The 25,743-nt window shown below is 45.4% G+C and overlaps 6 protein-coding genes across 6 annotated transcripts; 4 read left to right on the top strand and 2 right to left on the bottom strand.

The window, feature by feature from the left end:
- Positions 1-1,754: 1,754 nt before the first annotated feature.
- Positions 1,755-2,207, top strand: EV420DRAFT_1643858 (uncharacterized protein; the record flags this gene model as incomplete). Its single annotated transcript, XM_060477562.1, has 4 exons — positions 1,755-1,831; positions 1,885-1,963; positions 2,017-2,030; positions 2,102-2,207. The coding sequence occupies 4 exons, from the start codon at positions 1,755-1,757 to the stop codon at positions 2,205-2,207; spliced, it is 276 nt and encodes a 91-aa protein (XP_060329836.1).
- Positions 2,208-4,471: 2,264 nt separating this feature from the next.
- On the top strand, positions 4,472-5,622 carry EV420DRAFT_1548802 (uncharacterized protein). The gene is made up of 8 exons (XM_060473403.1): positions 4,472-4,511; positions 4,563-4,669; positions 4,718-4,777; positions 4,831-4,858; positions 4,912-4,969; positions 5,018-5,042; positions 5,087-5,207; positions 5,261-5,622. Exons 2-8 carry the CDS (start codon positions 4,620-4,622, stop codon positions 5,351-5,353), a joined length of 435 nt encoding a protein of 144 aa, XP_060329835.1. The 5' UTR covers positions 4,472-4,511; positions 4,563-4,619; the 3' UTR covers positions 5,354-5,622.
- A 1,989-nt stretch (positions 5,623-7,611) lies between these two features.
- EV420DRAFT_1480591 (uncharacterized protein) lies at positions 7,612-9,584 on the top strand (the record flags this gene model as incomplete). The annotated part of the gene is made up of 15 exons (XM_060469682.1): positions 7,612-7,694; positions 7,743-7,802; positions 7,946-8,047; positions 8,100-8,109; positions 8,158-8,175; positions 8,229-8,254; positions 8,314-8,431; positions 8,489-8,580; positions 8,633-8,648; positions 8,711-8,744; positions 8,835-8,920; positions 9,156-9,213; positions 9,264-9,288; positions 9,335-9,446; positions 9,489-9,584. The coding sequence occupies 15 exons, from the start codon at positions 7,612-7,614 to the stop codon at positions 9,582-9,584; spliced, it is 936 nt and encodes a 311-aa protein (XP_060329834.1).
- Positions 9,585-10,685: 1,101 nt separating this feature from the next.
- Positions 10,686-11,660, bottom strand: EV420DRAFT_1480590 (uncharacterized protein; the record flags this gene model as incomplete). The annotated part of the gene is made up of 9 exons (XM_060469681.1): positions 10,686-10,700; positions 10,751-10,766; positions 10,820-10,831; positions 10,865-10,917; positions 10,977-11,014; positions 11,076-11,175; positions 11,241-11,319; positions 11,382-11,483; positions 11,560-11,660. 9 exons carry the CDS (start codon positions 11,658-11,660, stop codon positions 10,686-10,688), a joined length of 516 nt encoding a protein of 171 aa, XP_060329833.1.
- Positions 11,661-19,852: 8,192 nt separating this feature from the next.
- EV420DRAFT_1748665 (uncharacterized protein) lies at positions 19,853-21,439 on the bottom strand (the record flags this gene model as incomplete). Its single annotated transcript, XM_060480252.1, has 12 exons — positions 19,853-19,876; positions 19,930-19,957; positions 20,011-20,070; positions 20,127-20,233; positions 20,290-20,329; positions 20,391-20,406; positions 20,474-20,482; positions 20,816-20,832; positions 21,014-21,116; positions 21,144-21,177; positions 21,227-21,305; positions 21,357-21,439. Coding segments are annotated over 12 exons (600 nt in total), but the record flags the coding sequence as incomplete, so codon positions are not given.
- A 2,356-nt stretch (positions 21,440-23,795) lies between these two features.
- Positions 23,796-24,207, top strand: EV420DRAFT_1643853 (uncharacterized protein; the record flags this gene model as incomplete). The annotated part of the gene is made up of 4 exons (XM_060477561.1): positions 23,796-23,805; positions 23,855-24,002; positions 24,059-24,137; positions 24,193-24,207. 4 exons carry the CDS (start codon positions 23,796-23,798, stop codon positions 24,205-24,207), a joined length of 252 nt encoding a protein of 83 aa, XP_060329831.1.
- Between the last annotated feature and the right edge of the window lie 1,536 nt (positions 24,208-25,743).

The raw sequence follows: 25,743 nt of genomic DNA, 5'->3' as shown, positions 1-25,743 counted from the left end.
CCAAAAGCCTGATAGAGATATCACTTTCAGATCCAAGCGCAGTGAGGCTCATTGACGAGCATTTCCTGATATGAGCGCTATTCATCAATGCTCCATATCAAATGGAAGTGTGCAACATGCCGTCAAGAGCATAGGGTTCATCCTCGAAGGATTGAATCTCGCCACCTAGTGATACGGGGTGTGGTTTGGCGCATTAGTTCGACCTTCAGGCCGGTCTCTGTTCGCCTTAGGGCCATCCTCGAGGTCTGTAAAGGGAACATCTTTGCCTTCAATCATGGCCTTTGAACGTATCTGACTTGGCGAAGAGCTGCTGTGCTCTGGACGCGTTATGGGACCAAGACGACGTCATATAATTGTTCCTAGCGGCCAATTCATGATGCTCGTTCGACCCAAGGCTTTATATAATCGGAGACTCATATGCATGTAATGACATTATGCTGAGGATGGTGGCACCTGATAGATGGAGGCGCTTCTCTGCCCGTCGTCCACCGAGGTGGGCATCAAATTCCCTTAGTAAGGTGCCGTGCTCATCTGTTTGTTATAGCAGGGCGTTCTGCGATTGACAACCTAGCGAGCAATAGACCCACCAAAGTTGGTTTCGATAAAGACCGACGGCGATTTATAACCTAATCATAAGCTTTCCTATACGAATCAACTTGTTTTTCTTCCATTTAATGCTCTAGATTCGTTGCGACGACTTTGGAGGTCCATCTTCGCTAGTTCGTCCGGCAAGCAGGGATTTATCTCAACGACGAGGTATACCGTTCATCAGAAGCGCAAGGGATTAGGGAGAGGATGAGCTGATGGCGGGCATTGGCGTAGAATGTTTTCCGGGAAAGTCACAAAGTGAAAAGGATACAGCGATGGGTTTCATGCTAACAAATATATTCGGTATGGTTGCTCGCTGGATCGCAGGCTCGTATCTCATTCTTTCGCTAGCGATTGTCCCAAGTGTATTCCTCTCCAGGAATTGGTACCGCATCAAGACTGGCCCACGATCATTTATGAGAAGTTCAGAGGAACAGCTTTCTGATTCCGTTGTCTCCTTCGTTTATTTCCGCGTAGCGACCTTCGTTAGTTCTCATGTCGGCATGAACGTCCGTGATGGACGACCTGAACGCCTTCGCGTTTGACCTTCCGCTTTGCTTGAAGAAACTGCTGCCTGGGAAGCACCGTCAAACTCGATCACATCGGAGACCCTGACCTTGTGCATGATAAGTCAATAACCCCCAGATCACGCACATGAATACGTGGACCTTCAGTATCCAGCACTATCTACCCATACTATTTCGTAACTCAAACTTTGCTGAAGTTGTACGCGGGATCATGTCAGCGCGATTCACTGCGACTCGGAGTCCTCAACAAGTCGAGTGAACATATCAAAGTGTGCAACCTTGTCTATTTCTGTGGACCGAGTGATCCCTTCCCGTGGCTTTTAAAGTTTACTTCCCCAATCTGTGCGTATTACGGTATTACGGTATTATCGCACAGCCTACATTATCATATCAATACGGAAATACATAAGCGTCTCTGCTTCTTTTCCCATGCCTCCACAAAACTGTTTCTTAAAGTTCTTCAGCTGACGCATGGACCAATGCTGGACCTCATATTTCGGTGCTGAGAATGTGGCACCGTTGGGAATTGGTAAGTTGATCATTTAACCCTGGCTCTTGGGGTCGTAATGATTCTTCCTATTCATCTATAAGTCGAACGGACTTTCTTGACGTGTCTCTACTCCTTCCTTGTCACCACCCATGTCCTCACAACCTTCAACAGCGAGTCTCGGGAAGACTCTCGGTGCTCTCTATGTCGGAGCGACCATTGCCGCCATGTAAGTGGCTTTACTTGTTCGCAAAAATGTCTGCTGATTCATTTATTTCATAGTTTATTCGGGATAACAAATTTACAAGCACTCATTTACTACAAGAAGTACCCTAACGACTGGTGGGTTTACCGGTATTCCGTACGTTGAACATCCTCTTGAGAGTTGGTGTTACGCTCAAGCCCACGAGATAGGTAGCGCTCCTTTGGTTCGTTTACGTTTACCCATGTCCATCTTTCTCGCTTCCAACAATCTATTCGCTGTATTTTCCGTTTCCAGGATCCTCGACGCCCTTAATGTCGCGTTGACCACTCACAGTCTCTATTTTTATCTGATTGACATGTTTGGAAACTTTGCCGGTGTCTTAGAGTATGGCGTGTGGTAAGTACGTTCTCAGGTGACCGTGGATAGACCTTAAAACATACTGGCTCGGAAGGAGCTTCAAGGTAATTTGCCTGTAGTCCCTGCCGTGATGGGAGCTATCTGACATACGGTCAGGCGCAGTTGAGTGTGTTGGGATTTGCAACTTCAAGCTTATGCCAGAAGATTCCCGAAGCTTCGGCTTACTCATTTGTCACGATACTTAGATATATTTAGTTACTTTGGTAGAATATTCTAGATACATTTCGTAGTATATAAGGAGCTCATTAGGAGCTCTAGTAGCTAACAATTCAGTATTATACCTACTGCAAGCCTCCCACTGCAATAATTCCAACAGGTTATGGGCCCCGAGCTCCAGTAGAAGTCTCATCTTCCACACGCATTCTCTTTCGGACCACCCGAGCCGGCTTTCTAGCCACACGTCAATCACCATCAGTCCTCTTTAGGCAGGTGTAATTAAAAGTCCTCTCTAGGCCACTGTAATTCCTCTCTAGGTTGGTGCTCGAAGTCCTTTCTAGGCCGTCGTAAGTCCTCTCTAGGTAGACGAAGTTGTTAAAAGTCGTTTCTACGCCGCCGTAAATCGTTTCTACGTAGGTGAAATCATTGTATTAGTCGCTGTAAACCCTTTCTAGGTTAGCACCCCGTTCCCGAAGTCCTTTTTAGGCACCGTATACTCGCCTTTTCAGGCACATTACATACTCTCGTTACATACCACTTCGATATCTCCAGTTATGGAAGACCGGAGTAGCACCCGATTTGATCTCCTTAGTGAGGAGAATTACTTCACATGGAAGTACCGCATGGAAATGCACTTAATTCGGAAGGATTTGTGGGGAATAGTTTCAGGTACAGAACCCCGCCCCGCAAGTGGAACAAGGACACAGACTGTCTGGGACAAGCGCGCGAGGCTTGCCGCTGCCGAGATCATTCTGCATGTGTCTGATTCTGTGTTACCGCTAACCCGGAAGACCACGGACCCTGCCCGAATGTGGCAAATTCTGAAGGAATATTATGAATCCTCAGGATGGGCCAATCGTATGACCGTTCTTCGTAGTTTTGTTTCCCTCAGAATGGAAGAGGGAGCATCTGTACAGGAGCACATCAATAATTTCAATGAACTTGACCAGTCACTCAAAGACATTGGAATCACATTGATAGATATGCTTAGGATGACTATTCTATTGGCATCCTTACCCCCCACCTACGAGAACATCGTTACCGCCATAGAATCTTACATCGAGGCCAATACTGATCCTAGCGATCCGACACGAGGGCCAGACTTCGATTATGTCACTCATCGATTGCTAAATGAAGAGCGCCGCCGGAAACTAAATTCACCAGAATTTGAAATGGCGTTAGCCGCGCGATCAATCAAGGGCCGACCTCCCGATCCGGCTAATATCATTTGCTACGGTTGTGGGCAGAAAGGCCACTACAGAAACAAGTGCCCAAATATTGCTCAAGGGGGAGAAGATCCAACAAGAGCAAATGTAGCTGATGAAGATGATGAAGAAGATTATGCATTTTAGTAACTTGAAGTTGAGGGGGAGTGTTGGGATTTGCAACTTCAAGCTTATGCCAGAAGATTCCCGAAGCTTCGGCTTACTCATTTGTCACGATACTTAGATATATTTAGTTACTTTGGTAGAATATTCTAGATACATTTCGTAGTATATAAGGAGCTCATTAGGAGCTCTAGTAGCTAACAATTCAGTATTATACCTACTGCAAGCCTCCCACTGCAATAATTCCAACAGAGTGTAAAGGTAAGTCATCAATCTAGCCGTACTTCTTCGTTAGTTACAATGCCGTCACTCACAGATCTTTATCGTCATATATGTTCAAGGGTATGAAAAATACCATTCTAAGTTCAGGCTCCGAGCTCTTATCATTCTGATCCTTAGGTTATACGCCATCCGACTATGGAAACGTCCGCGTTTTTTCAATAGTCATTATTAAGGCTTACCCTGTCTGCAGTCGGACGACATTTTCACAAGATTCTCCCATGCTGCGTGGTGAGCGTGCTTAATGCTTGACCGAGTGACTGACTCTCACTATCGAACAGTTTTTAGCTGAGGCAGCATCGCTTGGTAAAATCGTTGCGCTGTTAAGATTCGCTGATCATGCACCTATCTCGCTCAGGTGCCGGACTATGTAAGGCCTTCTTTTCTTGTTCTGGCTGTGCTGACGAGATCGCTGAAGTTACAGTCTATAATGTGTAAGCGAGCCTTTGTAGCTACTCTTACCATATGAAATCATTTTTGACAGCTGCACAACGCAAAGTTTCTCCACTATTTCCAATATCAAGGTAGGCAACATCTGCCCGGCGCGTAGACACTCAACGAATTATCCTACTCAGACAGCGATTTATATCCTTTTTGCTACTATCGTCGTTACAGATATTGTGATAGCCTCTATGATGAGCTATTACCTTCACAAGAGTGGGGAAGCTACGATGTTCTCTACGTGCGTTATTCATTTACTTAGTTTCCTAAAGTAATCCACTTCTTCTAGGACCGCGTCCCTCATTTTTGGGCTGATGCGACTTGTTGTCGCATCGGGCATAGCTACAAGGTAAAGACGTCTCTAAGATTGCATTTGCATGATCCCTGACGAATTATTGACAGTGCATGTTCACTGCTCGCACTTATCTCTGTATGCTTTTCTCGTGATTCAATGATATTCTGGAACCTCACCAATACCCACAGTTTATTGTGTGGCCCAAGACATTGATTTTCCTCGGTATCGACTTCGTCCTACCAAAACGTCAGTGTTGCTCCTTACCCATTCGCAATGGCTGACATATTTGTTCAGTTTACGTCAACTCCTTGCTCGCTATGTACGTCGTGTTTTCGACTGTGTTCTTAAGCTGACCTTCTCTAGGTTCAATTACCGACGGGAACATCTTGAGCCTCACCAATCGGATGCGGAGCGCGGAGGGAATTCATTTCCTACCTTTCTCCATATCATACCTCACAGCTCCGAAGGTTCCAGTGCGCAAGTGGTATGTGCACTAGTTAATTATTACCTGCAGCGCTCATTCCGAATCTCCTTCAGAATATCAACATCCCGCTCACTGAGACTGAGCGCTTCCGTTCTTTGGACGATAAGTCGGACCATTCGAAGGGAGCGTCTCTAGCTTTCGAATGACCCTTTTATGTGGGGAAGATATTGAAGATTACAATCCAATCAGCTATTAGCCGAGCACCGACTCCTGCAGAGTAGAGGGTATGGAAAGTAAAGTCCGAAGAGGCGAAATAGAACTTGAGCGGGGTCTGTCTCGCTACAGGTAGTGAGAGAGAATACAAAACACAGTTTTCGCAGACTCTACTGCTCAGAACTCGCGTTCGTGAGTAGACTTCCGCCGGAGAAGGTGCTGCCCAAGCAGGCTTGTTCAAAGCAGGAAGGCATTCAGAGTTCCATTTCCACCAACAACAGCTACCACGGCTCGACAATGAAGGCGTTCTGCGTACTTACAGGTGCCTCACTTTTTCCCTGTCACACTCAGATTGCCAGAGATAGCTGTCTTGAGCGGAGGTTGTCAGGAGTTGTCCAATCTTTTCGGCGAAAGTAACGATGGATCACTGCCATCGCAGCTGAAATATCGCAGTTCGATATCGCGATATTGATGTACGTTTCAGTCTCAATGATATTTTCGCTTTACTCAAATATCAATTTTTCTTCAGTTCATCATCTTCTTGAGTATTTCATTGCAGTATTACGGCTTGTTTCATACTGTTGGGGGAACAGTGCTTGGAAATGTCCGTTCCCGAAATGATGAATTCTTTGTGGGCTATGAGTACGATTGTCCACTGTGGGTTGTACAGCAGCGGAGAATGTGCAGGATGCTGGATAAATAGCAGTCTTTCTATCAAATACTCGCCCGTACATTCATCGAAGAAAATGACTGTGAGTTGGCTTGCATCGATGTCGTTTGTCTTAATGTTCGGTTTGGCCACTGGGTCGGAACTTGAGAGCTACCAGGGTGCTTGGCTTTCACTAACGCCTTTGATGGCGGTGCGTGCTCGATAGTTGCACTCGTCACCATAAGGTTCAGACCCCATTTTCAAGAGTAGGCGTCATGTTTCGTTCAGTTCATCGTTCTACCCAACACCCCCATCTTTCTCAGGGTCGTGTTTCTCTCTACCATGCGTATGTTGCTTGTCATCAGGGATAAATCAGTCATCTCCCAGCTGATTGCAATTTATGTCAACCCTCTGTTATCGATGTGTGTTGCCATCATCTTTCCTCCATGCGACTCACTCAGATCGGCAATAGGCCAAATGTTCGAAAACGAATCCAAGTACAAACACCGGAAGTGGGGCTTCCTTTTCGGAAACCACATCAGCCTCCGATACCATTCGCCTCATGCCCACTGTCGGCGGTGCTAGCGTGTTTGATGTGAAGGTAAGAGTGTCTTTTGATGTAGAGCGATTAACTGAAGGCCACGCTAGAAGGACAGGTTCAGCGCACCTCTTTCCGAGATCCTCCATTGTACATCTCCGCAAAATAGCTCAAATCGTTAAGGATAAGCAGTCGAGAGCTGAGTTTGGTATGATGTAAGTGGAGGAGGTGGATGTACGGTGATGGGAGAAGAGCGATTCGTATGCAGGACGACTTACTGTGTATTTATAGCAGGCCACGTGTCTACTATGAGCTGTCGCCAGATCAGGCTTGGTTTTATCCGACCTTTCAGTTTCATTTTACCGGTCTGAGAATCAGAGGCAGACAACTGGGCTCAGTTGCTGGTACTTCGTTCTGAATTTCAAGGAAGTTCACTACCGTGCATGATGAACGGCGCGCGATGTACTCGCACTACATTCGACAACCTCTGCCGTACTGCCGTGGACCATGATTAGGCCTTTCCCGTGACCCCTAGTGCATAGCGGCGTACTAAAAATATCAAAATCGAGCGCAGGTAGGAAGATCGAAATGAAACAAATTCATGCATTCATCTACTCGGATCGTCCTATGTTGCGACATCTATTGTGTTTGTGGCGCCCCAATTCATTTAATTCATCACAAATTGCAGGTAAAATTCAATGTATCAACTGAGAAACAGTTTGCTGGCGTTTACCTGTTGGTTTTCCAAAGGAGCGATCTCTGCTATCAGATAATACCACGGGATCTCATAGCCCTTTCATCAATGCAAGATGGACGTAAATAAGTAAGATATGTTCTTCTCATGCCCTCATTGCGACTGGTTCTGATAGTCCTCCTTTGGAAGTAGTGGTGGAGCCTACATCTCAGTGTCGAGATCCAGATATCAAGAACTAGGATGCTGTATTGTCGACACTGAGTACGATGATGGCTTTACACTGGGTCTCGTGCGGTGATGGTTTCACCTACCGGTTTATAAGCTGAAGAAGCACCCCAAGGTATCCTCTACACCTCCCTCATAACACTAAATGACCTCGCAATCATCCACATCTATTCTGTCCCTTGGGGAGATGCTGGGCCCTCTCCTTATCGGTGCTATCATAGCCGCCATGTAAGCAACTTTCTGAATCCCTGTAATATCTGTTTATTCTTTTTTTAGTTTATTCGGTATTACGAATCTACAGGCTGTGAATTACTACCAAAGGTACCCTCATGACTGGTGGGTTTACCGGTATTCTGTATGTCATTATTCTTTCGAAGTTAACATCATGCTGAAGCACACGCACGATACAGGTAGCGTTAATTTGGTTTGTCCATTCATGCCTATTGGTCATGATGATTAATTACTGGTTTCTTTGACAGGGTCCTGGATACCTTTCATGTCGCCTTGAGCATACATGCTCTATATTTCTATCTGGTTACTATGTTTGGGGATTTGATCGGTGGTTTAGAAAGTGATTTGTGGTATGTCCTCAGGCAAAGACATGATATCAATCACATTGAAGATTTTTTGCAGGAGTATGAAGGTGATTTCATTGAATCCTGATTGTAAATATCTCTAATGGCATACTCAGTTGCAATTGTCTCTGAATGTGCGTCATCATGGCATATTCACGCTGCTTTATCTCAATGTCATCTTCACTAGAACTTTCTGGTCTTCTACGTTCAATGGTACGAGGCACAGAGCTACTCTGACCTGACTTGTTAAGACTTATCGTATTAATCATTAGGTTATATGCCATTCGGCTATGGAAACGTTTGTATTTTTGCATAGTGGCGCTTGATATTGCCATTACTTATTCTGCCACAGTTGGACGACATTTTCACAAGGTTCTCCCTTGGTTTGTCGTAAGCACGCCTTGAAATAATCCAATGTTGTGCGCACTCCTGATTATTACCGGATAGTTTCTAGCTGTGGCCATGTCACTTGGTGATAAAATTGTTCTCATTGTCTTGTGTATTTGTCTGATCCTAGTTTCGTTTAGGCAGTACCATATGTAAGTACTAACTCATTTACTAGTCCTGAATTCATTGACAAGAGAGCCACAGGTTTGGCGTATGGAATGTAAGTGAACATTTATACCTGTATGTTCCGATACCACCTGAATTAATCCTTGACAGTTATAGTACACCAAATCTCTTATCCATTTCCCTCGCCAAAGTATGTGACATCCGTACTCCAGACGGCTGGGGATACTCAGGCAGGTCATATAGAAATTGATTTTCATCTTCTTCTCTACAATCGCTGCAGCGGATTGGACCATTACCCCAATGATGTGTTATTACTTGCACAAGAGTAGGAAGGACGCAATGTTCTCTACGTGTGTAATTTTCTTGGTGTGTTCTTCGAATTCCAGTTCACCTACTCATACTAGCACAGCAATGCTACTTCTCCGTTTGATGCGACTCGTTCTTGTATCAGGTTTAGCTACAAGATGAATACATATACATTGATCTCGTCCATGTTGCTCCTAACGAAAAAACGATAGCGCATGCTCGCTAATCACTCTTGTCGTGGTCTGTGGTATCTCAACTCGATCCAATTCTAGGATCTCACCAATGTTATCCACAGTATATCGTGTGGCCGGAGTCTCTGATATTTGTTGGGATTCATTTCGTCCTATCTAAGTGTCAGTCTCTTTCGTTACCTGCCAGTAATGACTAGCTAACATACTCATAGTATACATCAACTCACTACTTGCTATGTACAATATCTTCTTGAGACTGTTGCCTGAAGCTTACCTTTCCTAGGCTCAATTCCCGATCCGTGCATCATTCGACTAGTCGATCCACTGAGCGTGGAGTAAATTCGTTCCCTGCTGTCCTCCCGATAACCCATCACAGTTCTGAATCCAATGAAACGGTATGCACATGTGCCTGGCTTTCATGTCGAATTCTTACTTAGCATATCTTCCAGAACGTTGGCGTTCCGCTCCAGCACATCGGTTCTTTCAATGATAAGCTGAATCCTTCAAAGGGAGCTCTCGACTCTCAAGTTTGAACGCGGTATTGTTAAAAATATACACGTATCTGTGACGAACTAACAGAGGTCAGATTCCTCGCAGCGACACGAACTCTAGTATACGTCACTAGAATACTAATACATTAGATCGACAAGTTAATTTATGGTATAGCCAATGCGAATTGAAGCTTAGAACTCTAGAAAACAAGATGCATTTTTATCGCTGGGTAAATAAATATTAACTGTACTAAGGCAACAATGCGAATTGAAGTACTCTTAGTCTTGACGATGATTGAGAACTCTTTTTTCCTCGAATGAACAGATATCCTGGATCTCACGGAGTGGAATGCTAGTATTCTAAGGGAGATGCATCATAAGCTTTCAAGGTCGTAATTGGACTAGTGTACATACCATCCCTACAGTAGAAGCTTTGGAGCCGTGCGATGCTAACCGGAATACGGTAGGAGTTGACATCCGTCTATGCTGTGCATTTGATTCAGGGTGCTCACTTCAGTAATCGAACCTAGCAAACATAAGCTTCAGGTAAGATACTCGAGAAGACATCGTGCATAGCGAGCAGGGAGTTGATGTAAAATGAGTCAATATGTTAGCCGTTGGCAATGGATAAAGGAGCGACACCGACGTTTTGGCAAGACGAAACGACAGCGAGAAAAATTAAAGTCCAGGACCACACGAGATACTGTGGGTATCAATGAGGCACCGAAGCATGGTTAAATAGAGGAACAGCTAACCGAGATGAGAGTGAACAGTGAGCATGCACTGGCGGACGTCTAATTAGTTGGCGAGTATATCAAGCTCGACCTCAAGATCGCCTCACCTCGTAGCTAATCCCGACACCACAACAAGTCGCATTAGACCAAGAATGAGGGAAGCAGTACTAGTCAGAACATATTAACAAAATTCTGGAAGCAGTCGGGTATGAAACAACACGCAATGCACGTAGAGAAATTCGTAGTCATTATACTCTTGTGCAGGCAATAACACATCATGATGGCTATCATGAAAGCCATCGCGGCAACCACGGCAAAAAATGCGTAAATCATTGTCTACTTCAGTAAGTTTTCACGACTGTTCAGCGGATGGACACGGTTTACTTTAATATCGGAAATGGCCGAGAAATCAGATGTGATACATCTGTTAGAAATCACTTATAGAAGCAATGGAATCTACAGAAGTTCACTTACATGGCATAGACCATTACTGTGGTTGTTCCATTAGCACTATCACAATGGGACAAATGAATGAGACCTCACATATTCCGACACCTAAAAGAAACAGATGTGAAGTCAGCCGAACACCTGGAAGCCAAGAACGCAATTATGTTACCGAGTGAGGCTGTCAGGACCAAGAACTATTCAATATTATGCGGTGGTGAGACATTCAGTTCAAATATGAATGCATTCTACTTACGACGGCACACGGGAGAAATTTGTGAAAAAGCCTTCCTACTACGAACGAAACAAGTCAATATTCGCGAGCACCAATCATGATGTCCCAGAAAATACGGACATTTCCATAGCCGAATAACGTATAAACTAGGATATAAGACTTTAGCCGCTTCGGAGTAACTGTACGACTCGTACCCTTGAACACATATGACGATCAATACCTGGGAATTGCAGAGAACACCATTAATGATTAGGCTTAACGAAGAAATAAAGCTTAGCGACTCACGTTTATACCTAATTGCACCTGAATATGCCAACCGTTCTTAGAGAGAGTTCTCTGGTTGGAACCACCAACAAATGCGAACCTTGAAACTCCTGTATCAAATGTTCAGTTGGACTTGTGTTGTGTCCTCATCCTGAAACGTACCACACGCTATGTACCAGGGCGCCGGACAAGTCCCCGAACATATCCACTAGGTAGAAATATAGAGCATGGGTGCTGAATGCGACATGAAGAGCATCGAGAAACCTGTCAACTAGTTTAGCAGATACTCGCCATGAATGAGATTAACTGACCAAAGTAACGCTACCTGTGGCATACGAACCTCATCATAATGCCCGCTCTGCAAGAATTTTGACGTATAGAAAATCGGTAGAGCCGCATGTCACTGGTGTATTTCTTGTAGTATATGAAGCGGTGGGCCATCGCAGGGCGCAGCAGATCCGAGTCCTGAAGATGGGGTAGGCTGCCCTGCGTGGGCGGCACAAGGTGCGTTGAATGGTACAACAGAATAGTGATACTGAACTTGTACCGACCAACTGAGAAGATTTACAATGATCGGGACAAGGTGAAGAAGACTCCGGAGCATAAATGAAAAGAAAAGGAGCGGGGTCCCCTACTCTTCTGACAGGCTCATCATAGTTAACGGATGTCACGGCGGTACATTTGAAAATTCAAATTGATTGAATAATGGTCCAATGATACACGATACAAGGTTACTGATCTTGAGAACAGCACTCAAGCCTGGGCAATGAAGGTGACGACGTCCAAGGATACGACAACGAATACATTCATGATAGCAAGGGTGAGAAGTCGAATGGCCTTGGCAATGATGAACCGTACCCAAGTAATAGGTGGAACCGCAATGTGCAATGGAGAAGGCTAGAGACAACATCTATATTTCAAGTCGGTCGACAGACTGAACTGAGTGAGAGGCCACGTACCCAATTTTTGTTGAGGCCTCAGATGGCCAGTGTGCCCCAAAAGGTCCAGCCAACATACCCCATTCACTGCTACATCTCAGCCGTCACCCGCTAACGCTTCCGGTGTCTGCAGGGTATGCCTTGTTGGACACCAGGTGGGATACTGATTGAATTAATAGCACCAGTCCCAGCAACAGTATGTGCGAGCGAAGTAGCTGAGAATGTAGGTCATCTCAGACTGTATCTGTGGTTGTTGAGATGAGGTCGAGATCGAGGAACAAGAAATGGCTGTAAAGCGTAAAGAGAGGTGGCGAGTACCTCCCTAGTGATCAGAGATACAACAGCTAAAGCAAATGTTAATTTCACCACGAATGCACAAATCTCAAGTACGTACCGAAACGTTGGCAATGTGAATCATCTTCAGCGTCAAGCGAAAAAGCGAAAGAAAGCAAAGAAAGCAAAGAAGAACGGCGTTCTGAGTCACCGCGAGGTAATACAGTATTACTAAGCAATAAACCGGCATTGACGTCACGGCGAATTATCGGACTATCACCATCATGCACCGCCACCAAAAGGCTCGCATAGACCGAATCCTGTATACACAGGACTCGGAATGTCTGGATCTCAAGTTTCGACATGGAGGTGTCAGATCACCACCGTACACTTCTAAAGTAGGAATTGAAGAAGTCATGTTAGAGGTTCGAGAAATGGGCGTCGTATGTATTTCATTCCACTTTGCTTTGACGAAGGTTGCGAAGGAGACTGAAATACATCGAGTTCGACAATGTATCATTCGAGAGAAAAATAAAGAGCTTACTTCATCTATTAAAAAAAACGCAGTAGAATGATACCTGATGTTGGTTGTCTTGTACTCCAGGCCTGACGAATGGATTTCACTCATGGTCGCCCCTCATTTGATTCTGTTGGTCCTCGTGTCTGGCTTGGCGACTAGGGAAGAATGGCACAACATACCTGGTTCTTGCCAAGTTCTCACAACGGCCTTCGTAATAGCACCTGCCTATTTGATGGTTGCACTCGTCACTGTATGTTTTCACACTTTTTTTCGAGAGTGGGCTTGATGCCTTATTCAGTTCATCGTACCCATGTCTTTCTCGGGGTCAATTTTCTTCTTACAAAGCTTACATTGGTTGTTGTCAAGGGATAAATCAGTCATCTCACGCTGACGCAGTTTGCATCAGCTCTCTGTTATCGACTTGAGTTACCATCATCTTCCCTCCGTGCAACCCATTCAATCTGATACTAGCGTGAACGCTCGAAAATGGATCAAGAGTATAAACACCGGAAGTGGTACTGTTTTCTCAGAACACGCATCTTTCTCCAATATCATGCACCCTACCCGCCGTCGGTAGTGCTAGTGTGGGAGATACAAAGGTACGGGTCTCTTTTTCCGAGTTGAGCCATTTTACTCAAGACCAGGTTAGACATAGCATTCTCCGAGGTTCGCAATAACAGGCCACAAAAAATAATGACGATTTTTCTCAAATCATTGAGAGACACTCGAGATGAGTGTTCTAAAAGGTACAAGGGTGGGTGCGTAGGACTAAAGGGCGATTTATCTTCCAGATAACTTCGCATGTATTTATAGAAGATCTGATAAATGGATCACACTTCGACTGTGCTTGTATCACTTGGATTACGCTGGTTTTATCCCACTTCTCTGTTTAATTGCGAACAGGAAGCAGATGAATGGACCTCGGTGCTGGTACATTGTTCTTCCTCGCAACAAACTCGACTCTACTACCCGATAACTTGTTCGTGATGTACTCATACCGTATTCGACAACGTTACTACACTACTATCGTCGAGTCCCAGACCTAGGTGGATCGACGATGGTAGTTGCCGCTGCCAAGCCTTGTTCAAAGCGAAAGCAATCCCATATTCAATTTCCTCTCCAACCGCCACCACGGCTCAACAATAAAGGCGTTCTAACACGGCTGATCGCATACATATCTGGGTTACATCGTGTGGCAAAAGGGTCTGATTTTCCTCGAAGATATCAGAACAAGAACGTGCGGTACATGCTGTCCGTCAAATTGGAAAACACCGTTCTGGAGGGAGTATCTAGAAAAGGTACGTATACTAGCCACGGCTATCGGCTAAAACTTTTACTGAACATTTCCTACAGAATATCAGTCTTATCCAGACTACAGTCTGGTCCGTTGAAAGGGGCTCTCGATTGTCAAGTCTGAGAATGACTTTCTTCAATGGTTACACGCTGAGCCAGCCGTAGAAGCATCGCCTCGATTTGACAGATATAATCCTTTCACATCGAAGGAAGTTCGAATTTGATGTCTAATCATTACTAAAAGGTGCCATCGTATTTCTAGCTGTCGACTGTCGTATGTCTGAAATACCAGTTCAGAGCACTTCAAAGAGATTCTAGCATAGGAAGGTCGGGCAAAATCAGGTACAGTGATGTGCTAGCAGACGAGAAGTAGCGAGATAGAGCACAGCGGAAGGGACCGTGGCTGCCGCCGGCACCGCGTGTCCAAAGGCAGAAAGCAATTTCATATTTGATTTGCTTTCCTTGAACTACCACCATCATCGACACCGCCAGCGAAGACGACGGCGTGGATTTCCATCGCGGTTCTCCTGCTATTCCTGTGATTCTGCCACAACTGCAGTTAATCCAACTTTCTCCTCAACATTACTCTGGCTAAGGAAGTCGCTGCCATTACGAAGATAAACGAATATCGAGACATTTGCGATCTATTGAACATGTACCCGTGCAATGGTAGGCAAATTCCACAAGCTATCTCATTGGAATGCCATTGATCATCACATTTAGGGCACTATGACAACGGAAGCACGAAAACGATGGATATATGCTATTCTATCCGGATATGGTACGCGTCTGATACCTTCTAACAGACACTGAATTCTCAATTTCTGTCCTACAGAAGCTTGGATCGAGGACTGGCTCTCGGTTCGTCAGTCGGAAGACGGGATCCTCAGGAAGAAGCACGGAATTACCACATCGGTCGTATACTCCCAGCCGAGCAGAGTCCCATATCTCTGATTGTCAGAGTCATCCCACCCGTGCTCTCAACGCCTCATCATTGGTAGGTCGTGTCAATATGCATCTCCTGCAGCCGTAGTTCTGAGAGGTGTGGATGTCGAAGACGCTCGACATCACTTTTGTCAATCCTTGCTGTCCCTGGCATGGTACGCACATTTTGCGAAACCTTTCCTGATTTCTGATCTCTAACACTGCCTCAGCGTTTATACACTATCTCCCTCTTTAATCTCGACCGAAGGCTGTTTCGACGGGCTCATAATAGCGACGCCACGGTTGAGACGGCATCCTTGATGAAAGGAAACAATATCGGATATGACGACCTCCCGTATGGCATTCAGGAGGGGACCGTGTGTACATGGTGCCCAACTATGGAAACCTGCGACAGAGACCCATGTTCAAACGTTGCCTCGCGAATCATGGTACTAAACGACTACAGATAGTGAGCATCGTGAAATATTTATCACTCATGTTCTTATCTTCCGTCTTTAGTCTATCAATGATAATGATAGCTGTAATATTAGAACTGGCCGAGGACACGTTTAGTGGTGCGAGGAGTACAGGGAGAAAGGTTAAATTTACGCGTCTCCGTACCTAAATCTTCGCTGACCGTCGTGTCAGATCATCGACTATCTAAGCTCGTCTGCTTCTCATCTATCATGCTTTTACCAGTTCCTGTATAATACAGAGAGCGGAAGAGTGCCTTCGTGGAGAAGTAATCCATAATTTATGGCAGTTAGTCCCAAGCAATGACGCTATTGTTTTGGGTATGTTTCTCGTCGCCCCGCTACTGTGGTTCCACGTCTGATCCAGGGCTAAATCAAGGGAGATCCGGTTCATGAAGCTGAATTTGGCCCGCGACGTCATCTAAGGAGTAGTTGTACATATATTAATTGTCATATCGTGAAGTTCGGCTGAACGGTGATGTGTTATAGGTACGACTGCCGGAACTGCTACTAAGATAGACACTATGTTGCGAACCGCGTTTAGACCATAATAATAACTAGCTAGTGCATGGTGTGTCACTAGGATAGCGCTTCCGCTCTAGTAACTCGGAGTTCCGTGTAGAATATAGTCTGCGGGAGGCCCATACCAGTCGACTATTGTAGGTAAGCGTGCTATCCTCCGAGTCTTGTCCTGCTAACCATTATTTGAGCCAGATTTTCTGCTCCTTAAGATACTCTGTTGATATTGCCCAACCGACTTCGATTTCCTCGCCTGTAAGGACCCCCAATCGTGCAAAGATCCCATCTTGCGAATGGTGTCATCAACTTCCGTTGCTGTCTTAGTATATATTTGCAGAATGCACTGTTGTTCGTCTCTCCTCTCATATGTGGATCCTGCTCTACAGCCAGCTCGATTACTCTCTCAGACAAGCATCGCTGTGTTTTTCCATCGTTCTCCGTCTAAGGTTGCTGGAGCACCTTCCTTCCGCCTTCCGCCTTCCGCCGATTCTCTACCGGCTTTTTGAATTTTGATTGAAAGACATGATATATCACAACGGGACAGCCTGTGTTGGAATTATTGCAGTGGGAGGCTTGCAGTAGGTATAATACTGAATTGTTAGCTACTAGAGCTCCTAATGAGCTCCTTATATACTACGAAAAGTATCTAGAATATTCTACCTAAAGTACTAAATATATCCAAGTATCGTGACAAATGAGTAAGCCGAAGCTTCGGGAATCTTCTGGCATAAGCTTGAAGTTGCAAATCCCAACAGCCTGAATTCCGAGTCCTGTGTATACAGGATTCGGTCTATGCTAATCTGAGCCTTTCGGTGGCCCGATAATTTGCCGTGCCGTGCATGCCGTGGTCGCCCACGTTGATGTCACACGTCACACATGTTACGCGTTCTCTTCTGAGCATTGTTGCTCTTCCTCAGCCATCTCGTTACCAAACGAGGCTATGTCCATAGTCCTGATGTCTCTCTCATGAAATTAATACTGCTGGTAGGACCGCTTCCTTAACCTTATTCCTCAATCCTCATCTTGTCACGGTCCATAGGCATCAATGTCACTTCCACTCAAATTCAAGTCTGCTGCTGTCTGCCGCCAAGGCCTACAATACGAGACACGGTTTCTGGATACCGTTCTTCGATATCACACCCAAGGGCATCTAGATCGTAATGTAAACGAATGCTGAAGGCGTTTGCACTCTCGAAAATGATGGGAACTCCAGGCAAATCAAGTCGACGAGAAGGAGAAGAGAGGGCAGCGAAAAGGTTTGGCTAGCAGAGTATTCATGTATCCAACGTGTGTACGTATTGCTTATTGATTCTGGTTTGATCACTGACCGTGTACTTGTGGGGTAGACCATCGTCAATGGCGGCATCTTGACCGACTTTTAGTATTACGTCGGACATCGTCTTAACGACACGAGTGGGAGCAGAACGAATGTCTTAGGTTGTCTCCGGCAAGTATAGTAGAAGTACCTCAGGTATGTTCTTCTTATCGTTGGCGTTGTGGATGGTCCTGACCTGTCTTCGTAGTGTGCCTGTACCTTGTCAAGCGGCCTCGTTCGATTCAGCATCACTCAATGCCCTGTTCAACCTACCACTTACTGCAAAGGTGTGTTCTTTCCTTCTGTGTGTTTTGTTTGTTGTTTTAGGATCTGGAGGTGAATTTAGTTCCTGGGAGAGACGGCATACAATCACTACTGTTCTATTGTTTAACTTTATCGTGTTGTCACTGTGTCGAATATGAACCTTGTGCCACGCCCACGCAGAGCAGCCCACCCCAATTTCAGGGCTCGGATATGCCGCGCCCTGCGATGGCCCACCGCTTCATCGTATCTACGTCAATGCAAGTCCGTGAGGTTGCATCGTGCACAGGATGCCGGCGGCACGACATATTCAGAAGCAGCAAGTAATTTCATATTCCATTTTCCTCCTTGATGGCGAACCATCATCGCCCCCGCCGCCCCTGAAGAACACGGTTCGAAGACGACAGCGTTATATGGAATTTCACGCGTCTCACGCACTTCTTTTACCCTCGTAAGCATGAAGTAGCTGTTGTCGTGCAGCTTTCGGAGAACCAAGCTGCAGGTGTGTGCATCGTCGTTATTTAAAAGTTATTCCTCAGCTTTCCTCCAGTGCCTCTCGCCTATACGTTTATTGGAAGCACGGCTGAAACATTTATCTATTTCTGCGATCCCCGACAAATTCTGGGACTTTGAAAGTCCGGTCTACATTTCGCATAGTGGCTAGCCCTTCGCCGATGGTGAGTACTTGCTTTCAAGACTGTCTATCAATATTTTGAGGGACAGAGCGTCATACGTACTTATTTAAAATATAAGTGTGTTTGGTGTGTATTTAGCCGTTCTATCACTGCAGAATCTCATTTTCGTACTAGGACACTCAAGGTGGATCCGTTCCCTGGTTCTTCGACGAAGGAACCGCCATCCCGGCGAGTTGGGGAAAATCACATCCCCCATGGAGAGGTGCACGATCATGCGATGGCTCTCAGAATTGTCCTTAGCAACAATGGGTAGCTGTGTCCTAACCACCACACCTTGCACCCATAGGCTCTGGAAGCGTCCGCTTTCTGTAGTCTGTACTATGGTCCGCGTTGAGTACGGGTAACAATTCGACCGAGGGGCAAAATCATATAACAACTGATGTCTAGGTTATCATAACGCAGGCAGTAGTAATTGCACCTCCTCACTCACTATCGCAACTCATGGTAGGTCGCAAATCCCTACTATCTGCATTACGAGATTTGAAGAGGAGAGCGCCATTCTTGGAAGATCGTAACGCCCTCTCCGTCCTTAGCCTGTCCTCTACGAGCATAGCGAAGTCACCAGGAGACCAGGTATTGAAGTTCATCGTCCGGGGCCAGTTGTCAGTATATAAGTTATCCAAAAAACAAGCTCATTTCCCACTCATGTTTAGCAGAACCCTTTAGATACATCTTTTCGACTACAGCTATCGTGAGCATCACGAAAGTAACAGGAGGCCATGAGGCGCCTGGACGTACACACAAAACCTTTTATCTTTGGGCTGTCGTCTTCGTGGGCTGTGGTAATATTTTTCACGCAGACAGAGGTCGGATTCCTTGCAGCGGTAACGCGAATGGGTCTGTCTATACTTCTGTTTAATTCTACTGTATTACATACAAACATTACACATCTGCCGACGCATAGTCTATTGTATAGCCATCGCTGGAAGCTTAAAAAAACAAACCGTGTTTATCACCAATTCAATAAATATTTAGCGGAAGGCAAAAAGGCGAAGTAGAGTACTCTCAGACTTTATTATAATTGAGAGCTCCCTTTGAATGGTCCAACTTATGCTCGAGCGAAAAAATGTCCTGGACCTCAGAGAGCGGACCGGTGATACTCTGAGTGAAATACTCTATACATGTTCTCGATAGTAATTCTGTGGACCGTACCGTTCCTGGAGAAGAACAATCAGAGATGCGAGATGTGATCCTGACGACAGCAGGAGTTGAACGTCTTTCATGCTCTGCATTTGATTTTGGTTCCAGGCGTTCACTTCGGTAATTGAACCTAGCGGGAGTTAGCCTTTGGTGAGAAACCCATGAGAATGACATGCATAGCGAGAAGGGAGTTCACATAGACTGAATGAGTTTGTCAGCTTCTGTAACGGCTAAAGACCGGTACTGACGTTTTGGTAGGATGAAACTGATCCCGAGGAAAATCAGGGTCTTCGGCCACACAACATACTATGGGGATTGGTGAAGTTCCGAAATATGCATGAACGGAGAAATTGGCTGACCGAAATGAGAGTAAGTAACGAGCATGTACTAGCAATTGTTAGGTTATCCGACGTGCCACGCAAAGCTGAGGACACCTTTACCATGTAGCTAACCCTGACACAAGGACAAGTCGTAGTAAACCGAGAAGGAGAGACACCGTACTATTGCGGGTATGTTTAGACGATTTAGGAAAGCTTAGAAGAATGAAGTAACAGACGTAGATAAATCCGTAGCTGCTGTGCTCTTGTACAGATAATACCACATAATAAGAGCTATGGCAAGATCCGTTGCGATGACCGTCGCAAAGAAGGTGTAAATTGAGATCTACAGCATGTTGACTGATTGTCAAGACTGTGCAGAGCCTTATCAACGTAGCATACCTTGATATTAGAGATAGTCCAGAATTTTGATGTCACGAAACTGTTAAAATTAATTGCATGCCACGATAACATCCAGACTGAAGCTACAAGGATCGGCTTACATGGAATAGATGATGACTGTGCATAGTGTGCATAGTTAGCAGTGCAATGTAATGACGGAATGAGTTGATGATGCCTTACATACTACCAGCGCCTGAAGAATTGCACGATCAGCCAAGCTATTGGAAACGAGAAAGTGAAATTCTTAATACCAAGTGAAGTTGCTATGGCTAATAACTGTCTTTGATAAGTGGGAGAACTGTACTCGATAGCATAAGGGCATCTTTACCACGAACCAAAGGGGAGTCATGCGAAAATGCCGCCCAACTATAAATAAGTTAAGCCTTGACAGTAGGAACCACGATGACACAAAAATACGGACACTTCCATAGTCGGATGGTATACAATCTAGGTGTTATAAGGCCTTAGTAGCAGCTTAATATAAGTGTCGTGTCTCATACCCTTGTACAAATACAATGATCCACACCTTGGAGGAATAACCGGCTGAGAATACATTCAAAAAGGTTGAAATATGTCATACATTTATGGCCATCTGAAGCTGAGTATGCAAGCCATTGTTAGACCTTTACGATAGGACGACGAATGAATGAGCACCTTCATGCTCCTGCGAGAATGAATCGTCAATGAGATTGATGTCGCATCGCACTTCTGCCCGGGGACGCACCATGTATTACTTTCGAGGGAACCAATCAAATTCCCATACATTTCAATAAGATAGTAATATAGCGCGTGAGTGCTCAAAGCGACGTGAAGAGCGTCGAGGAACCCTGTCAAAACATTTAGTAGATACTTACCGTGAATAGGATGAACAGACCAGAGTAGCGCTACCTGTATCACGAGTCAGCTCAATTCCAAGACCAAAAGAATTTCAACACACGGAACATCGATAGAGCCACCAATCGTTGCGGTATTTCTTATAGTATATGAGGGCTTGTAGATTCGTTATTCCAAATAAACTATCAAACGAATTAAAGGCATTGTTGCAGGCGGTGAAACCTGTCACTTACACTGCAGCAATAGTAGCACCGATGTAGAGAGCGCCAATGGTTTCTCCACAGGATGGGATAGATTTTGAGAGATATAATTCCATTGCTAGTTACGAGGAAAGTGTCGAGGAATATCTTTGAGACTCGAATCCATCTTATAATGGTTGAGTAAAACTATCACGACACCGAGCGGTAAATGATCAACATTAGCATAGATTAATTACTAACTTCTTGTCGATGGTATTGCCGCATCATAGTTCTTGATGTCTGTATTTCAACTGAGGTGTAAGATGCCGCACTGCTGTTTACTTCCAAAGTAGGACTATTAGAACCAATCATGGCGGAGGTATGGGATGCAGATATCTAAATGATTTTGTTTTATCTTGATTCGATGAGGAAGGCTGTGAAAATACACGCGGATCGACGGAGTGAAATTCAATAGCAGCGGGAAGATCTTGCTTCTTCTGGAAAAGCAATAGAGTCGTACATGCGAATGCGCTGCTTCTTTGTTCATCCTTGTCATTTGACCAGTGATAATGATGTTCCAAAGCACTGGTGATATTACTGTATGAGACTATTACTGGGTGCTTAGACGCAGTAGAAGTCGATACCGACGATCTTGAGTTTACTTGAAGCCTGCCGCAGATTTCACTTCTCGTGTGCCGGGAGCTTTCTCTGTTCAAGATGTTCAGTTGCCGGATACTTAGAAGGGTTTAAATTGGCATGAACTCGACTCGAGGAGGTTTCATTTATCTTTTTGACCAACACCATCACCCAGGCGCATCCAAAAGGCACTACAAAGCCATAAGGGCGCTGATTATAGCTATTGAAGTTAGTAATATGTGTGGACAAGAATACTTGATTGTTGTTTATTGACTTCATCCTGTACTCTATGCATAGCCATCGTATATACTACTCTGCTTTGTACGAGCAGAGCAATTAATTCCCATCAAAACAAAGTGGCCTGCTGGGAAGAGAGTACAAGAAGTTATCCGAGAGGGAAGCGATGAATCAACGATGAATGGTGGAATGGCATGCCGCCGGCATGGACTATTCGAAAGCGGAAAGCAATTTCATATTCATTGTCCCCTCTTAATGACCAACTACCATCACCATCACCATCGCCTCCACCGCCGCCCAGAAAGACGACGGCGAGACAACAATAACTCTCTGTGGGCCTCCAGGTGTGATGCTTCCTGTTACCTCGCAAGGAAGGAAATCCGAAACCTGCCAAATGTTTGCTTTTTCAGTTACTCGAAGATATCTGCTTAGCTTTTCTCTGGCTACTAGCTAATAACTCCGCTACCATTTTCGATGAATATCGAATCTTTCAGGAGCTTGTAACCATATAATGGTACGCGTATTGTAGCGCTTCTACGGAACGCGGTCTCTCAGCCTTTTCAAGGTTCTCATTGCAACGCACGGTCGAGCGAGGCGGATATATGCTATAATATGTTGATGTGGTGAGTATCTGATGCTTCTTGTCAATGAACTAATCTAATTTTTCCCTTTCTGGCGAGAAGTTCGTCGGAAAAACTATAGAAGAAGATCGAGGCAATCACGATTTGTAGAATACATCTCCCAAGGTAAGCTTGTTGTGAAATAGTTTCTCCTCTGAACTTCGTTTACCAGCATTTCAGGCACCATCGCTATCTACGGTAGAAATGGATGTATGTATGCTATCTGATCTCGATGTGGTGCGCATCTGACGATTTTCTGTTGTAACCGAACCCTTATTTTGGTGCTACAGAAAACACCTATCGGAGCCCCGCATCATTTCAACCACGAGCTTGATAATGATCCTCAACGAGGTAAACTGCTCGAGTACCGCAAAGATCCCTCGCATTGTTCAAGCCGAGCAACGAGTCGTACCTTTGGTCACGATATCATAACAAGGGTAGCTGCGACACTAGATTCTGTTTAACACCCTTCCCCTAAAACAGCGAGAACGGATTGACTGCCGCGCTATCGTATCCTCCGGAACATGGTACGTGTATTTTATAATAAATGCATTACTTCTCTGATAGTCGCTTAGCGCCTGGGTATTGGAATTTCCCCCTCCTCCAATCTCGGGCCAGGTTTATTCGTGTTCAAAGCTTCACTTAGTCATCTTCAGCCTCTACTAGCATTTAGGCTGCGATTGCTGATCGCTCCGGTCCGGCTCATAGTATCGAGGTCATAATTGTCAATGACAGATATGTCGACCTCGCCATATGGTGCGAAGGCGAGTGATCTGTGCATCACCGATTGTTCCAATGCTGATATTGGTCGAAATTGAAGGGAACCGAGTTGACCAGAGCGATTTATTTAGGCTCCGGCGTAGGTTTGGAAGTTGAGGTATGTGGTATTACCTGAGCATACTAAGACATGAGATTCACGGCCCCCCCGCAGCTGTGGTCTACTCGATGCATATTTTATTCAAGGTCTTTCCTCGTAAAATAAAGCCACAGAATGGTGACCATGACCGAAGGTGCGTGCGCCTCTCTGAGTCATGAGTTTGGCATTGACATATGAACTAGATTCCCGCCGGAAGAGGCTTGACTTGTGGCTCCTCCAGATAGTAAAGGCGACCCGACAGTTATGGCGAGGCCGCATGTTGCAAAGACTCGACAAGAGCCATACGTCTTCGTTCCATTGCGCCCTTTCAGCGAGTCCGCCGTATCGTATGTGGGTACTAAGCTGATGGATCTGCATTCAGTCGGAATACTAAAGTTAATTCTCAGCGTGTATCGCCTGATATCTCTGCTGTTCACCGCTCAGAGTGCTGCGGCTCAAAACTTGCTTCCTTACGACGATATTGATGTACGTTTCTTCCCGTCAAACTGCGCCGTGCTCAATGACATCATGTTTTCCCAAGGTAACCTCATCGTGATGATCTAGTCTTCATCGAACATCCGCACCTTGAATCGTACATCCAGTACTATCTGGCTCAGTTATTATATTTTATTCGAAAAATTTCTGGCTTATTCAGAGCCACCCAAGATTATTAAGGAGAACTGGATTTCTCAATGTAATTATACAACGATTTTAATCTTCCCAAACCGACATTGGCTCAGAGTGCATGGCTGGGAACAGTTTCACATCACGAAATAGCTGACTCCTTGGCTTTGGGATATATGACCGGGGTGGACGACGAGGAGGCAAAGGCGTCAGAGGTGGATGGGCCCGGCTATCAATCATCATCGGAGGCTCAGGGACCTTGCTTCGCCACATGTAGATCATGGTAAGGAGAAGCAAGACTGCGAATGACCCGCAGATCGAAGCGATGACAATCGGAGTCCGCAGGGACTCGGAGACTTGGCGAGATACCAGGCGATGGAATCTTGGAGGAATGCGCTGGTCGACGAATGTGGGGGCAGGCAGACAGAAGGTTACGGTGACATGGTCGGGGGCTGTAACTGTCGGTGAGATACACATCGGAGCAAAAACAGAGGCCAACTACTCGCCCGAATACCTGGCAAGAATCAACGCATGCTACCGATTATGCAAAAAGATGACGTACAGCAGTGTTATAGGGACGGAGGATGTATCGCAACTGTCAACAGCCCTTCCGGATTCGTTGACGCGGACGGTCGAACAATTTTGTCCTCGTGGGCCGCATAATCCTGCTTTCATGAGTATGGAACTCGTCGTGTACGATATACCCGTACCTTGGTCTAAGAACCTGAGAGTGTGTTAGGGAGTGCGTTGGAGAATTTAAAGGAGACTCACACAGATACGACACCTGAACTCTCATACGAGTTGGCCTCATCTACCCGCATACCATCTTCACGGATCAGCGATAGCTGTCTTCGTCAGTCCTCTCTGTTTGTCGAGCAAATCTGGAAAGACCCACGCTTCCAGTGCCACAGCTGCAAGTCGTCCGGTAAGTCACCGTTAAAAACCCAAATTCACATCCCACTTACTTATTTTCCAAGCGAATGATATACGCCATAGCAGTAGGGAAAAAGAGCGAAAGGAGCGTCCAGCACTGTAGAGGGAAGAGGAACGACATGAGAGTAAGATGGTGAAAAGAACTGGGGTACGTCTCAATATAATTAATGTCTCCAGGTCTTCCATGGACACGTTCTACGCAGCTTGTCGTAAAGCCGGTCCGCCGTTACACTTATTGACCGCGGGCGGGATCAGGCTTCTTGGAGACTAGGATCAGTTAGAGTTGGAATGAAGGATCAGCGCTCCGCACTCAATACCACTCAGCTAGCTCTGAATCTCGCATACCACCTTCAGAATATTTCGACCAAACGGCAGGTTATACAGTCCATAGTGTTGCGACGACAGTGTACATGCCAAAGAAGCGGCGTCTTTCAACGGTAACCACCAATCATTGCCAGGAGGATCCGCCACGTTGCTTTGGCAACACCCACGGGTACCGCTGCGAACATAAAATCACAATGAAAAATGATCTCTT

This window comes from Desarmillaria tabescens (assembly GCF_030435595.1).
Source record: "Desarmillaria tabescens strain CCBAS 213 chromosome Unknown EV420scaffold_21, whole genome shotgun sequence".
Taxonomy (NCBI): Eukaryota; Fungi; Basidiomycota; class Agaricomycetes; order Agaricales; family Physalacriaceae; genus Desarmillaria; species Desarmillaria tabescens.
The sequence above is the reverse complement of the archived record's forward strand: the minus strand, read 5'-3'. Positions and strand labels throughout refer to the sequence as shown.